At 42.9% G+C, this 15,253-nt stretch overlaps 1 protein-coding gene across 1 annotated transcript in view; it reads left to right on the top strand.

Annotated features, from left to right (window-relative positions):
- NME9 (NME/NM23 family member 9) overlaps window positions 1-15,253 on the top strand; it is a 46,316-nt gene that overhangs the window by 14,102 nt on the left and 16,961 nt on the right. Inside the window, exons 3-6 of the mRNA XM_007947540.2 lie at window positions 9,468-9,571; window positions 10,577-10,648; window positions 12,937-13,053; window positions 14,211-14,286. Coding sequence (XP_007945731.1) covers window positions 9,468-9,571; window positions 10,577-10,648; window positions 12,937-13,053; window positions 14,211-14,286 — 369 coding nt within the window. The remainder of the gene's footprint in view (window positions 1-9,467; window positions 9,572-10,576; window positions 10,649-12,936; window positions 13,054-14,210; window positions 14,287-15,253) is intronic.

The raw sequence follows: 15,253 nt of genomic DNA, 5'->3' as shown, positions 1-15,253 counted from the left end.
CCTGGTGCTTCCATAATAAACCCCATAATCTGAGTTCTGTGTGGCCACTGCAGTGAATTATCGAACCCAGGAGAGAGGTGGTGGGTGCTTTGGGAGGAACAGTTGGTGAAAGGGCTGGAGGAAGGCAGCATGTCTGGCCTGGCAGGAATAGGCCTTGGGTTGCTGATGGTGATTCTGTCTTCTTCTTGTGGGGTTAGAGGAGGTCAGAACATGTGGCCTCCTTGTCTTTTTGTACCTCGTAAATAATGAGTGAAGAGCCAAGTGATTTCTTTTAACTGTGTGTGTGTGTGTATATATGGTTTGGGTATCTGTTAGTAAGTTCAGTACACCAGTCAGTATTGTCTGGTTCCCTTGTTTTAGAACTGGTTGTCATACTCAGAGATTATTATTAAATAACAGAAACCTCTTCTAATTACCTTAGGCACAAAAAGGGAATGTATTGGCAGGAATACTGTATTGGAAGGAATCTTGGAACTCAAGGGCTGGAAGGAGAACCAGGCATCACAAGGGACTGGAACCAGGAACTGGGCATCCATGAGCATGGTCCATGAGCTTCCCTGTCCCTGTCTTCCTTATGTTAGTTATCTATTGCTGCGTAACAATTTACCCAAAATTTAGTGGGTTAAAAACAAGTATGTATTATCTCACAGTTTCTGTGGATCAGGAATCCAGGTGTACTTAGTGTGGTACTCCTGGTTTAGGCTCAGTGAGGGGCAGATCTGCTTCCAAACTCTTTAAGTTACTGTTGTCAGCCTCAGAAGATCCACTTCCAATTTCACTCATGTAGCCATTGGCAGGCTTCAAGTCTTCTCTAGCTATTGGCCAGAGACAAATTTTCTGTCATCAGTTTCTCTGTAAGACTACTCACAACGTGGCAGCAAGCTTCCCCTAGAGCAAAGGCTGAGGTGGCCGGCACGGGTGGTGGGGCCCTCACAGCCTTTTTTAACAATCTTGGAAGTGACTTCCTATCACTTTTGCTACATTCTATTCATTAGAATCCAATCACTAGGTCCAACCCAAACTCAAGATTGTAGGAAAGCATGAATGCTAGGAGGTGGGACTCATTGGCCAGAGTGGGGAAGCATATTAGAGACTGTCACCACACCCTCTCCCCTCCTATTTCTCTTTTTTGTTCACTCTAGACATCTCGGGCCTGTTTGTGTTTCTGCTCAACTGGTCTTTCTGTATGCTTAGTCTGCCTGTGTCTTCTCTCATCCCTCCCCATTGCCACCTCCCCACTAAATAAATGACTTCAGCATTCAAGGCCCCCTCCCACTGCCATGACGCAATCTATCTTTCCAGCCCCTTTACTCATTGCTCCCTGAGGTACATTTCGAGCTCCAGCCTGTTTCCTAAACATGCTACAGATTTTCCCACCCCTTCACTCTCCCTGGACTATCACAACCCCCTCACAATCTGTAGAAATCTTTATTTCCAGGCCCAGCTCAGCAACAGCCTTCCTGCATGAAATCTTTCCTAAACTTCTGTGTGGTCACTTCCTCCCGAGAGCCCCTATGGCATTTGGGGTGGGACTGATGTCATCTCAAACCTCTCAACACACACCCTGCTTGGTGAGGCCCCTGTCTGAGTGAGCACTATCAAGGCTTCCTGCCCTAAGCTGTGCGCACAGGGCCATTGGCTTTTTCATCTCACTTCTCTAGCATTCTTGCCCAGGCCTGGTATGATTGCACTGATCAGTTGTGTGGGTGTGAGTATTGCTACACTCTATTAATAGTTTGAGTAATTATAAAGCTTTTTAGATGGTCCAAGTCTTTTTATTTATTTATTTATTTATTTATTTATTGTGATTTGGGCAAAAGTTCATAGAGCAAATTCATTTTCCATACAGCAGTTCATACACATTTTATTTCATGACATTGAATGCAATTCCCCACAATGTAACAGCTCTCTTCACACTTCCTCCCTGTAGTCACCTCTTCCCTGTGTTTTTCTCTCTATACATTCCTATCCCCCCACCCCAGCTGTCTCCCTGTTCAAATACTGCCCTTCTCTTCCCTCATGATTGGTTGTTCTAAGGAGTGTATCTACCTTATGTAAATGTTCACACCATATGCCTGTCTATTGTTTGCCTGGAAGCCACAGCAGTGAGTTCAATTCCAGCTGACCATAGTCTCAGGGGTCTCACTAGGCTCTGTCAGACCAGTAAACCTAGTCTTTTTTTTTATGATTTTGAGTTTTGTTCCACATTGTTCTCCCACTCTATCCAAGACTTCCTGCACTGATCCGTATCTGAGTGGTTGACAATGGACAATGGTAGTCAGGTACCACCTAGTTCTTCTGGTCTCATGGTCACATAGGCTGAGGTTTGCATGGCCCTCTAGTCCCTTGGACAAATTGTTTCCATGTGTCTTTGATTTTTTTTTTTTTTTATTCTCCTTTGCTCTGGATGAGGAGAGACCCACTGTTGCATCTAGATGGCCACTTGTAAGCCCCCAGTCACTACTCACCAAAGTAGGATGTAGAACGATGTTTTTGTGTAGTGTGTTATGCCAATTGAGCTTGATGTCCCCTGTGACCATGGTTCTGAGCCCACAGGTCCAACTTACTCACTCACTCAGGGAGGTTTGCTGTGGCTAAGAATTTATCATAACTTTACTCCTTGTTAGCTCTATTATATATTTGGACATTCTTACAGCACATACAAATACGTGTGTAGAAATACTGTCTGCCAACCTTATATATGGTCATGGGTATATTCCCTTTTGCCTAGATATACCTAATCATCAGCCCATTTACCCATCTATTTAACCCATAGATTTGTTTGCTATCACTGACAGTGCAGTATTGTATATGTAAAAGGGTTTATCTCTTTTTTCTGTACCTCTTGTATACCTCTCTGTGTCTTCCTCTTCCTCAGTGCCACCGTGTTGATCACTCACTTTTGGTACCTTGCCCTTCCCGTCACCCAGGATACTTGTCTCTACCTATCTCTCAGTGTTTCCTCCTCTCCCTTCCCCTCCTACCCCTGGTAACAACAAAGAAAGTTTCCTTTCATATATAAACCTTTCCTTGACTTTTTACAATAGTGAACTAATACAATATTTGTCCTTCTGTGATTGACTTATTTCACTCAGCGTAATGTCCTCCAAGTTCATCCATGTTATGCGGTGTTTTGCAGATTCTACGTTATTCTTTTGTGCTGCACAGTATTCCACTGTGTGTATGTACCATAGTTTGGTTATCCATTCTTCTGTTGATGGGCACCTAGGTTGTTTCCATCTTTTTGCTGTTGTGAATAGTGCTGCAGTGAACATGGGTGTGCACATATCTGTTCATGTCCTGGCTCTCACTTCTTTAGGATATTTACCTAGTAATGGGATTGCTGGGTCAAATGGTATTTCTATTTCCAACTTTTTAAGGAATCACCATACTGATTTCCACAGTGATTGTATCATTTTACGGTACCACCAGCAGTGTATGAGAGTCCCAATATCTCCACATCCTCACCAGATTTTGTTACTTTCTGTCTTGTTGAACTTTGCTATTAGTGCCAGAGTGAGATGGTATCTCATTTTTGTTTTGGTTTGCATTTCTTTAATGGCTAATGATTGCAAACATTTCTTCATTTGTTTTTTGGCCACCTGAATATCTTCTTTGGTGAAGTGTCTCTTCATGTCTTCTGCCCATTTTTTAATTGGATTATTTGTCTTTTTGTTATCGAAGTGTTGAAGTTTTCTATAAATCCTAGAGATAAGTCCCTTGTCAGATATGTCACTGCCAAATATTTTTTCCCAGTCTGTAGGTTCTCTTTTGACTCTTTTGGAGAAGTCTTTGGAAGCACATAAAAATTTAATTTTTAGACGGTCCCATTCATCTAGTTTATCTTCTGCTGTTTGTGCATTTTGGGTTATGCTTGATAGTCTATTTATGCCATAAATTAGAGCCCCTATTTTTCCACTGAGGAACTTTATAGCTTTAGGTTTCACATTTAAGTCTTTGATCCATCTGGAATTAGTTTTTGTGTACAGTGTGAGGTATAGATCTTGTTTCATTTTTCTGCAAATGGATATCCAGTTTTGCCAGCACCATTTGTTAAACAGACTATCTCTTCTCCATTTAATGGATTTCAGCCCTTTGCCAAAGATCAGCTGACCATAGGTCAATGGATCTATTTCTAGATCCTCAATTCTATTCCACTGGTCTATGTGTCTGTTGTTGTACCAGTACCAGGCTGTTTTGACTATTGTGGCTGTGTAGTAGGTTTTGAGATCTGGGAGTGTGAGACCTCCTACTTTGTTCTTCTTCAGTTGTGCTTTGCTTATCCAAGGTCTCTTTCCTTTCCATATAAAATTAGTGATTTTTTAAAAAATATCCTTAAAGAATGTTGAACTAGAACACTACTCCAGTGCAAAACAAATCATTTATTCTATATAACAGTAATAAAACCACCACCCCATCATTTCTTGAGAATTTGCTACTTGCCACCAGCCTGCTAATCACTGTTGATCAGGGCCATACCAAGCCCACTCTAAGTAGTACATGGGCCTTTGCTGACTGAAGGCAGTAAGGGCTCTGCCTCTGCCCCCTCTGGAATCAGGCAGTCTCTAGGAAAAGGAACATGTGTTCTTTCCTCTCTCTGGAACCAGTAGAAATTTCCTCTGAAGCCAACCATCATCTTCAAAGTCTTGCTTCTGCTGACTCATTTCCATCTGCCTTCAAACATGTAAAAGTCTATTCTGATTTACACACACACACACACACACACACATGCCCCTTGTCTCTGTCATTCCTTCCAGCTGTCTTCTCTGTCAGAGTCAAGGTCTTCATATAATTCCTCTCTAATCTCTCCTAACTCCCGCTGCCCCACTTCCATGTAACCTTGTGAAATGTGTCTTTGTCCCCACCACTCAGTCAGGATATATAAGAGGGGATGACAAGCTGGTACAAACAATTGGGGTGAATGATCAATGCAAATCCTGCATGGAGATGTTTAGCTAATTGGGCCCCCATTTTTTTTTTTGTTGTTGTTGTTGTTCACTGAGGCTTGAACTTTCCCTTGTCAGTAGTCCTGTAGGCCCTTGATTCTTCAGTGACTTCTTCCTGGCTTGATCAGATGTCTTCCTTGGCCTCTACTCCCAGGACTGTGGTGTGTTGAAGTCCCCAAATCCCTCAGTTTTAAAGCTTTTGTCCTCAAAGAAACCTTATGCACCTCTTGGATGCTAATGAGGCGAAATCCTTCTCCTCTGTCCTTTCTCTCTTTCAGGATGTCTGGTGGTCTTTGGGACTTCCTGCCTTAGATACTCTGATGGGTAGCTGAAATCCAGTGCCTAGAATCAAGCTCTGGTAGCATAGTGCCTAAGGCACTTGACTGCTAACCAGAAGGCTGGCGGTTCAAACCCACCAGACACTCTTTGGCAGGTAGGTTGGGCAATCTACTTCCATAGAGATACTGCCTCAGAAACCCAAGGAGGGATCGCTATGAATTGGGTCCGAATCAACAGCACATAACAACAACAACAGAATCAAGTTACCTTTTCTCCTCCTCTCAAACTCCCTCTTCTCATCTCTACCTACTTCTTTTTCTCTGCTGGGTAAAAGGTGTGTGTGTGTGGGGAGGAGCTTTTTAGACCCACTTGGCTTTCACCTCCAGTCTTTCCACTTCCTTTTCAAAGTTTCATGGGTCCTTCTTTTCATTCCCTTCCATCCTTACTCCTACCCAAGTCTGGCTTCCACATCTCTCCCTAACTCAGCTCATTTCTTTCTCTCTGCAAAACTATGCAGCTTGGCTCAACCATCCAACACTCCTGAATTAGTGCATCTTGCTTCTTCCCTGGGGCCATGGAAAGAGCATGACCTGTGGCATCAAACTCAGCTCAAGGCTTGGCTTCACTGCTTAATACATTAAAGGGAAAAAAAAAAAAAAAAAACAACCCACGCTGGGTCAGTTAATCACTTTAGACTTCACTTTCCTCCTTCATATAGGAAGGATACCCTTCTCACTGGGCTTTTTTGAGAGGAAAACAAAGTGCAGATGCTCTCTTAAAACCCAAACCCACTGCTATCGAATTGATTCCAACTCATAACGACCCTGTAGGACAGAGTAGAACTGCTCCATAGGGTTTCCAAGGTTGTAAATCTTTATGGAAGCAAACTGCTTCATCCTTCTCTTGCAGTTGTTGTTGTTGTTATGTGCCATCGAGTCGGCCCCAACTCATAGCGACCCCTCCTTGGGTTTCCGAGGCGGTATCACTACGGAAGTAGATTGTCCAACTGCCTTCTGAGGAGCTGGTGGGTTTTAACTCCAGGCTTCTTAGCAGTCTAGTGCCTTAGCTCCCTTTCTCTTGCAGAGCGCTGGTATATTTGAATTGTCCAACTTTTACTTAGCTGCTGAATGCCTTAATCACTGCACCACCAGAACTCCTAGATGCTCTCTTGCAGTTCCATAATTACTAGTTGCATGTCCTCTCTAAAATTTACCATGAATCCTCATTGCCTAGTAAATTAGGATATAACCCATTCAGTCCACATTACAGACTCCTTCAATGATCTCTGCCACCACTTCCCATAATACAACTCTAGGCAGGTCTGGTCCTGGGGCCTCTGAACTCCCCACCAGTGTCTGGCTGCCCGTGGTTCCCCTCACAGCCTCCCTCTTGCCCATCTAAGCTTGGCATTTTCCATGATGCCCAATGAAAAGCTCCCTCTCACTGGGAAGCCTTCCTTCCCTGTAGTACATTCAGTACAGTGTTGTACAATGCGGCCATATTTTATGCTAATTTTAATAGTGATCTTTTATATCATGTCATAGTAATAGTTCTCATCTGGTGTGCAAATTTTGAAATGTACATCTGCCAAAAATGAAATTGCAAATTGTATGCTGTTAAAACTGATAGGTCTTATAAATTGTAAGTGGCGTCTGCACTATCTCCCTATGACAGTGTCACTGTAGCTGCTGAGCAGAAATGCCCTCCATCACCTGTGTGGATTAGGCATGAACTGTGTGAGTGTTGAGGTCATTGAAAGACATCTTTCTTCTATAATGTGGACACCTGTATGTAATGTTCTAGCACCAGGTGTTCCACAATGCTGTCACCTCTCTGGCAGGGTGGGGCGGGGCTGGTCCTGCATTGACCAGATGCCCATGTATATAGCTTGTTTATTGTTTAGTTCAATTCCAGATCTCATGGCTTAGCTACAGTCAAGTCAAAACAGAGGATTTTCTCACACCCAGCCCTACCACACTCAAAAGATTGGGACCAAAGAATAAAAAGATTTCCAAGTTTCTGTCTAGCTGGGGAGCTCTGGTGGCATGGTACCTAAGGCACCTGATTGCTAACCAGAAGGCTGGCGTTCAAACCCACCAGCCACTCCTCGGAAGAAAAGTTGGGCAATCTACTTCCATAGTGATACCGCCTCGGAAACCCAAGGAGGGATTGCTATGAGTTGGATGTGACTTGACAGCAATGGGTTTGATACTTGGTTTTGGTATATATCAGATTCTTTCTAGTAGAAAAGGATTGGCTTGTATAGAGTAAATAAAATCTACTTTACCTAAATTAAAAAAAAAAAAAAAAAAAAAAACTCAACTGCTGTGGAGTCAAACCTGACTCATAGCAACCCCTCCTTGGGTTTCTGAAGCAGTATCTCTACAGAAGTAGAATGCCCAACCTTCCTTCCAAGGAATGGCTGATGGATTTGAACCACCAGCCTTCTAGTTAGCAGTTAAGTGCCTTAGGCACTACACTACCAGAGCTCATAAGTGACTTTTAGTTCATCAGAGGGAGCTGTTAAAGCTATCTTTATTATCAGAGTAGGTTAGAGTCAGTTGTGTGCTGACAGGTCATCTGTAACGACCTTTTCCTTTTGGAAAGGATAGTTTCATGATGATTCAGATTGTTATTGAGGACCTACTACTCTGTGATAGGCCTGACCCTGAATGTAACCTGAAAATCCGCCCACCCTTTTTTTTGAAACATTTTATTGTGGTTTAGGTGAAAGTTTACAAAACAGATTCGTTTTTCATTCCACAATGTATACATAGATTGTTTTGTAACCTTGGTTGAGTTGCATTCCCTCAATGTGTTAGCACTGTCCCCACTTCCGTGTTAGGTTACCCATTTCCATTCACCCGGCTTTCCTGTGCCTTCTTGCCTTTTAATTTTGCTTTTTGGGCAAATCCTGCCCTTTTGATCTCACATAGTTGAATGTTTTGAGGAATGCATTCCTCACGGGTGTTCACTTTATAGGCCTTGTACTGTGTGGCTATAAGGTGATCTCTGGGAGTGGGCTCAGTTCTAAGTTTGAAGGTGTCTAATGGCCATAGGCTCAGGAGTTCCAGCAGTCTCTATCAGACCAGAAAATCTGGTTTCTTTTATGACTTTGAGTTTCATTCTATATTTCTCTCTCATTCCCTCTGGAACACTGTATTGTGATCCCAGTCAGAGTGGTCAGTCGTGGCAGCCGGGTAACATCTAGCTCTTCTGGTCTCAGGCTTGCGGAGGCTGTAGTTCGTGTAGTCTGTGGTCCAGTAGTCTGAAAACTCTGTAAGGTAGAGTGTTCATGTCAAGAAAATGATTTTGTCATACTTAATTTTAAAAAAGTTATTATTTTTTTATTGTGAAAATATACACAACAAAACCCACCAATTCAACAGTTTCTACTGGTAGAATTCAGTGACATTGATTACATTTTTCAAGTTGTACAGCCATTCTTGCTATCTTTTTCCAAATCATTCCACCACCATTGACATAAACTCACTGCCCCCTAAACAAAAATTACCCTCCAACCCCTGCTAACTGCTAATAATTTTTGGTTTCAACATATTTACTCATGTAAGTGGGATCATACTGCATTGTTCTTTTGTGGCTGAATTATTTCCTTCAGCAAAATATTTTCAAGGTTCATCCATATGGTGGCATGCATCAGGACATAAAGAGAAATTCTTTATGGCTGAGTTGTATTCCAGTATATCTATATTTTTTTCACATTTTGTTTATCCATTCATCTGTTGATGGCCGTTTCAGTTACTTCACCTTTTTGGCTATTGTAAAAAATGCTGCAGTTAACACTGATGTACAGGTTTCTGTTTGTGTTCTTGCTTTTACTTTTTCTGAGTATATATATATATATAGAGAGAGAGAGAGAGAGAGAGAGAGAGAGAGGGAGAATTAGGATGACTGGATCATATGGTAGTTCTGTGTTCAACTTTTTGAGGAACTACCATAGTGACTATATCATTTTACATTCCCATCAGCAATGGATGAGGGTTCCTATTTCATACTTAATTCATTATGTTTACAATTCAGAATACTGAGTTCATAGAATGGGGAACAGTTGTTTCCATGCTGTCTCATAATTTGATGGGATAGTAAATCCCTTTAACCATTAAATAACCCTACAAACAGATATCCATCTGAGAGGGAGTTAAAATGTGCCAGTATAACTCTTTCCTGACATGGTGGGCACTGGTGCCTTGCTGAATGTTCCTGCTTCTTGGCCCCACACAGTTGTGGACGTCTATCAAGGCTGGTGTGGCCCCTGCAAACCTGTGGTGAGCCTCTTCCAGAAGATGAGGATCGAGGCCGGCCTGGACCTCCTGCATTTTGCATTAGTAAGATTCTTTCTCAGCAAAAACTCACAAAACACTGTAAGAAAATTGAAAAAATTTTTGAACAGTGAGGAACAGGAAATGTGAGCTGCCCTAGTCATTAAAAAGGCATCACTTGTGAATTTTTTTGTTGATATTTGTCATGATGCCTTAAAATTACTCTAAACATGAAGATTCCCACTTCCCATCCACCTCCATATCCCTGATGGTCACTCTTGACTTGGGCGTCTTCTTGATGTAAACCAGGAAGGAATACATGCCACTCAAATGCATATGCTTCTTTTAGATTCAATAAACATTCCTGATGGAAGTTGCACTCGTGCAGCACAGAGTTTCAAGACTTCTCTCCTCTGCTCCATGACAGAATTTTTAGCAAACATTCACTTGGATTAATCTATGAAAATGGGAATAAAAATCCAGAGAAGTGTGCAGGGGAAACTGCTGATATGCTGTATAGGTTTAAGGTTCATAGACAGCTTGGCGACTGGAGAAAATAAAGGTTAACTTATGTTGATCTCGTAGGAAGTTTGACCTTAAGGACTTTGAAGTTCCACCCTTGGGAGCCAGTTTTGATGTTTCCATAGAGGATGTGTTGAGGAAGTGCTTAAATGGAGAATCCATTATGTCCGTGTACAGTGGGTTTATCAGACCTGGAAGGCATAGTTTGAGAACCTTGCATTTCTGTTGTTGCCAGACCTGCAGCAATAGGATGTTAGACGGCAAGCTTCCTTGTACCAGAAGAATAGCTGAGTAGGGAGCAGGGGGAAGCATTTCCTCATCACATTCTCTGTAACTGTACACTGTCAGCAGTTTTTAGCAGTATGCTCACAGGACAGTTATTATGACTCAGATGAAAAGACATATTTCTAATGAAAGGACAGTGGCAGAGCAGTGAGGACGCCACCTGGATGGGGAGTCAGTACAGTTTTTCCTGTACTGGCTCCCCACTGATCGTGCGTCTGGGCCCACTCAGCCCCAAGGTACCTGCTGACACCTGGTTTTCTTTAGGCAGAGGCAGATTGTCTTGATGTCCTTGAAAAATACCGAGGGAAGTGTGAGCCGACTTTTCTGTTTTATGCGGTAAGTACATTTTCAGAACCAGAATTATGTGACTGTGGCAAATCATTAGAGTTCAGATAGGTGCATCTCACTGGCATTAATTCTCCCTGGGAGTCATGTGGAGGCCTCGTTGCTCCAAACAAGTGGTGTTGTTTTCTCTGACGTTTATGCTTGTTGTTGTTTATGTGCTGTCAGACCTGATTCATGGTGACCCCTCCTTGGGTTTCCAAGGCAATATCACTATGGAAGTAGACTGCCCCATCTTCCTTCCAAGGAGTGCCTGGTGGGTTTGAACCACCAGCCTTCTGGTTAGCAGGCAAATGTCTCAGGCACTATGCTACCAGAGCTCCTAACAGTATTTATTTATTGTTTGGCTACATATAGATCCTCCCTACATTATCTCCTTGGATTGGGGTGGTGGGAGGGCACTGCTCTGTTGGGTGGGGGCTGGGAGAGAGATGACACAGCTCCCTGAGGGTCACCCTTGGCTGGGGCAACCTTCCTGATTCTGAATGTCCATGGTGAAAGAATATAAGTCACTCAAGTGTACAGGCTCCTTCTTAGCTCTGTGAGCACTCTGGCCTGAAGTTTCACTCTCAGAACATGGGGGCTTCAAGATTTCTATCCTCTGCAACACAGATAGGAGCTCTGGTAGCGTAGTGCCTAAGGCACTTGACTGCTAACCAGAAGGCTGGCAGTTCAAACCCACTAGCCACTCCTCGGAAGGAAGATGGGGCAATCTACCTCCACAGTGATGCTGCCTCAGAAACCCAAGGAGGGGTCGCTATGAGTCGGGCCCAACTTGACTGCACATAACAACAAAAACAACACAGATGGGAACTCTTAGCAAACATGATTGCTCCTTCAGGGGTGAACAAGCTTTGTATTCATATTTATTTCATCATAAAATGTGAAGATATGTTTATAGAAATTCAGAAATGAGAGGGACTACTGGGGAAAATAAAAGTAGTTCAGTGTTTTGAAAACTTTTTGAATGCTTTTGAGTGTGACATCCATGCTCTGGCTTCCATGCCCGTTAGGGCCCACCCTGCCACACCTGCACTTCCTACGTTTAGGCCACCTGCAAGGCCAAAAGACAATGGTATATCACTCCAGAGCCCCCTCAGTGTTCAAGCAGGGAAACGGGTCTAATCACCCAGGTCTCTTGGTAACCAGGCCGAGGTAGTTTTCATTGGAAAACTTTTGGCTTCCTGCCCTTAGCACAGCAAGTATTATGAATTAGGATCTATGCAGACTAAACGTTATCTGAGCTTCAGCTTTCAGTGGGAGACTGAAGTTGTATGATAAAATGGGAGAGGAGTGAGGAGGAGAGGCAAGGAGGGAAGGAGAAACAGTGGAAAAGAGTTCAGAGATGAACATGCCTTCAGTCAAACTGACATCAAAGGTCAGTTGCAGAAAATGGGATCATTACAAGGTTTGATTGCTTAGACGTTGTAATGATGACAGCCTAAGTTACAGTGGGCTGTGTGGGAACATGTGCCCAGCCAGCAGGCTCCATTACAATTGCTAACTCTGTGGTAGTTCACTGAGGAGTGGGGTAGAAATGGAAGGAGGACCCCACTCTACTTGAACTTCTCCTTCTTCAGAGCCATCCCTTTGTGAGTGTAAGGAAGCAGATGGTAAAGTACAGTTAAAACAGGAGACTCAGATTCACCCCAGTTACCACCTCCACTGTAAAGTCTTGCCTGACAGTCCCAGACAGAGCTGGACATCAGTCCTTGCCTGCATTCCCAGCACCTCATCATTCCCCTGTTAAAGCAATTATCTTACTGTATTGCAATTGTTTCTTTGTCCATCTCTCTCCATACCCCACTCTCCATTCATTGAGAGAAGTGCCTTTTCACATTCATATCCTTTGCCTCTGACTTAGTGTTTGGCACATAGTAAGTCCTCAATAAAAAGTTGTTGACTGAATAAGCCGTGAATAAGCCACACTTGGTCACTTAAAACTTACGTGCACTGTTCCCTGTTTATTAACTCCCGATTGCCCTGAAGAACGTTTTGAAAGGAGGGTCATAGGGGAGAAGAACAAAGAAGAGAAATCATTTTAGAATTAGGGGCAGGCAGGCCTGAGGGTGTCCTGCCATGGAGGGATCCCAGCAGGCAGCAGCAGTGGTGAGAGCATGCCTGGAAGTGGATAGTGGAGGCTAGGAGCGGGTCCAGGGACAGTGACCTTGGGCACACTCCAGAAGAAAACTCTTGAACATTCTTGCTGTAGCTTGGAAGAGATTAATAGGTGAGAAGAGGATTTATTGAGGTGTGACCAGTACTTGTATAATGTATTCTAGGGTGGAGAACTGGTGGCTGTGGTTAGAGGGGCAAACGCCCCACTGCTGCAGAAAACCATCCTTGACCAGCTGGCGGCGGAGGAGCGGGTGCTGACTGAAGGCAAAGAACGGAAAGTGGTAACCAGGGACATCCTACAAGCAGCAAACTCTCAAGTGTGCCCCTATGGCGAGGCCAGCAGGGCTTTGTTTCACCCGCCCCAGCCCCCCTCTACATCTTCTGGAGCTGTCAGTGGAAGGATCCCTAGAAGTCTCACATTGGATTTGCTCCTCACTTAGAGCTCAGGGGAGAGTGCAGTGCCTACTTTGATACGTATATATGTTGAAGGCTTTTTTTTTTTTTAAGTCTTCCCTTTCATCCAGACCCCTAACTTCTCTTATCCATTTGGCTTTCACTTCACATGTCAGCTCTTAAAAGGGGTTTCTGGAACCTTGACAATGGATTTAGAAATAAAAACAAAGTTACAGAATCCAGAAGTGGGTAGCAAAGTCAGCAACCTTGGCTCCCCTCAAACTCACTGTGAAATGGCACTTTGTGACCAGCCCTTACCTCATGTTCCTGGAGGTTTTACTCATGATCTTAATTTAGAAATTAAGCTCTGTCATTACAGTGAGAAGGGATTGGTAGAACTTGGGACTCTGATAGATTACTCTCAAGATTACCTAGATTGCCAAGTTTTTTTTTAAACAAATTATTGGCCGTCTTTGAAAACCCAACCCACCTGAGGCAGAGAGCCTCATTTCCTGGCATTTGTGCACCTGTCAGCTGAAGCTCAGGGCATTGCTCAGGTTTCCATGTCTGACTCCAAATAGCAGAGCCCTATTTTTATAGATCGGAGTAGAATCAAATCTCATTTTTCCCCTGAGAAGACTGGCAGTTCCCAAGAAAGAAAATTGCTAATACTTATATTTCCATATGCCTCTTCACTACTACTGCCCTCTACTTTATAGCTAGTGGCTTAACACTTGGCATTTCCATTGTTTTTCGGTGTTCCTGCCAATCCTCTATTTCTTGTTTATTTTTCCTAATTTCTACATCATGCTCGTGAAATCGGGAGGAATCTATAATTTAAGATTAGCATGGATTTCCTTGTCCTAAAACTCCCCACCCCTCACCATCATCCACCTACTAAAACAACCTTTATAAAGTTTCTAAGATTCTGGTCATCCTGACCCTTTTTCTTCTCCATGGTTTAGACTTTTCTTTTTTTTTTTTAAGGTCTTTCTGATCATTTTAATTAGTTAACTACTTTTTCTTCATGACCAATTTGTACTAGATCAGAGATGAGGCTCTCACTGATGAGGATGAATGTTTACTCCATGAAAAGGACGATGGTGAAGATGAAGATGTGGGTGAGTTCAGAAACAGCAAGCAAGAAAAAAAGCCAAGGAGACTCAGATGTGATGTGAGGTTTCAAATATGTGCACACCCAGTCTGTTGAGTGGGCTGAATGTCCACACAGGGTCTCCTGCCACCTGACCCAACATTCCATGCCAGGGCTTCCTTCTGCCCCTTAGTAGCCTCGTGAGCACATTCACTGCTTTTTGATCATGGTCAAATCTAGCAAGCATGACTTTTCTGCACATATCTTTATTTCGTAATATATTGATATTATGATCATACTGGGCTTCTTAATAATTAATTATTTTAATTATTATTTTTATTTTTGTTCCACATTGTTCTCTCACTCTATCCAGAATCTTCTGCATTGATCACTTCCCAAATACTTGAGTAGTAGCCGGACCCCATCCAGTTCTTCTGGTCTCATGGTCACATAGGCTGAGGTTTGCATGGTCCACCAGTCCCTTGGCCTAATTGCTTCCATGCATCCTTGGTTTTCGTCATTTTTCTCCATTTATTGTGGTACTGCTTATAGGTCCAGTTGTAAGGATTTTTGTTTTCTTTAAATTGAGATGTAATCCATACTGCAGACTGTAGTCTTCGATCTTCATCAATAAGTGCTTCAGGTCATCCTCACTTTCAGCAAGCAAAATTGTGTCATCAGTGTATCACAGGTTGTTAATGATTCTTCCTCCAATTTTGATGCCACATTCTTCTTCATACAGCCCAGCTTCTCAGGTTATTTGCTCAGTGTATAGATTGAATAAGTATGGTGAAAGGATACAACCCTGATGCACTCCCTTCTTGATTTTAAATCATGCACTGTCCCTTTGTTCTGTCCCAACAATGGCCTCTTGGTCTATGTACAGGTTCCTCATGAATACAATTAAGTGTTCTGGAATTCCCATTTTTCTCAATGTTATCCACAATTTGTTATGATCCACACAATCAAATGCTTTTGCATAGTCAATAAAACAC

The sequence above is a fragment of the Orycteropus afer genome, unplaced genomic scaffold (genome assembly GCF_000298275.1).
Source record: "Orycteropus afer afer isolate SDZICR_OR568_19922 unplaced genomic scaffold, OryAfe1.0 scaffold00188, whole genome shotgun sequence".
Classification (NCBI taxonomy): Eukaryota; Metazoa; Chordata; class Mammalia; order Tubulidentata; family Orycteropodidae; genus Orycteropus; species Orycteropus afer.
Note: the sequence above shows the minus strand (reverse complement) of the source record. Positions and strands in the feature narration are given on the sequence as shown.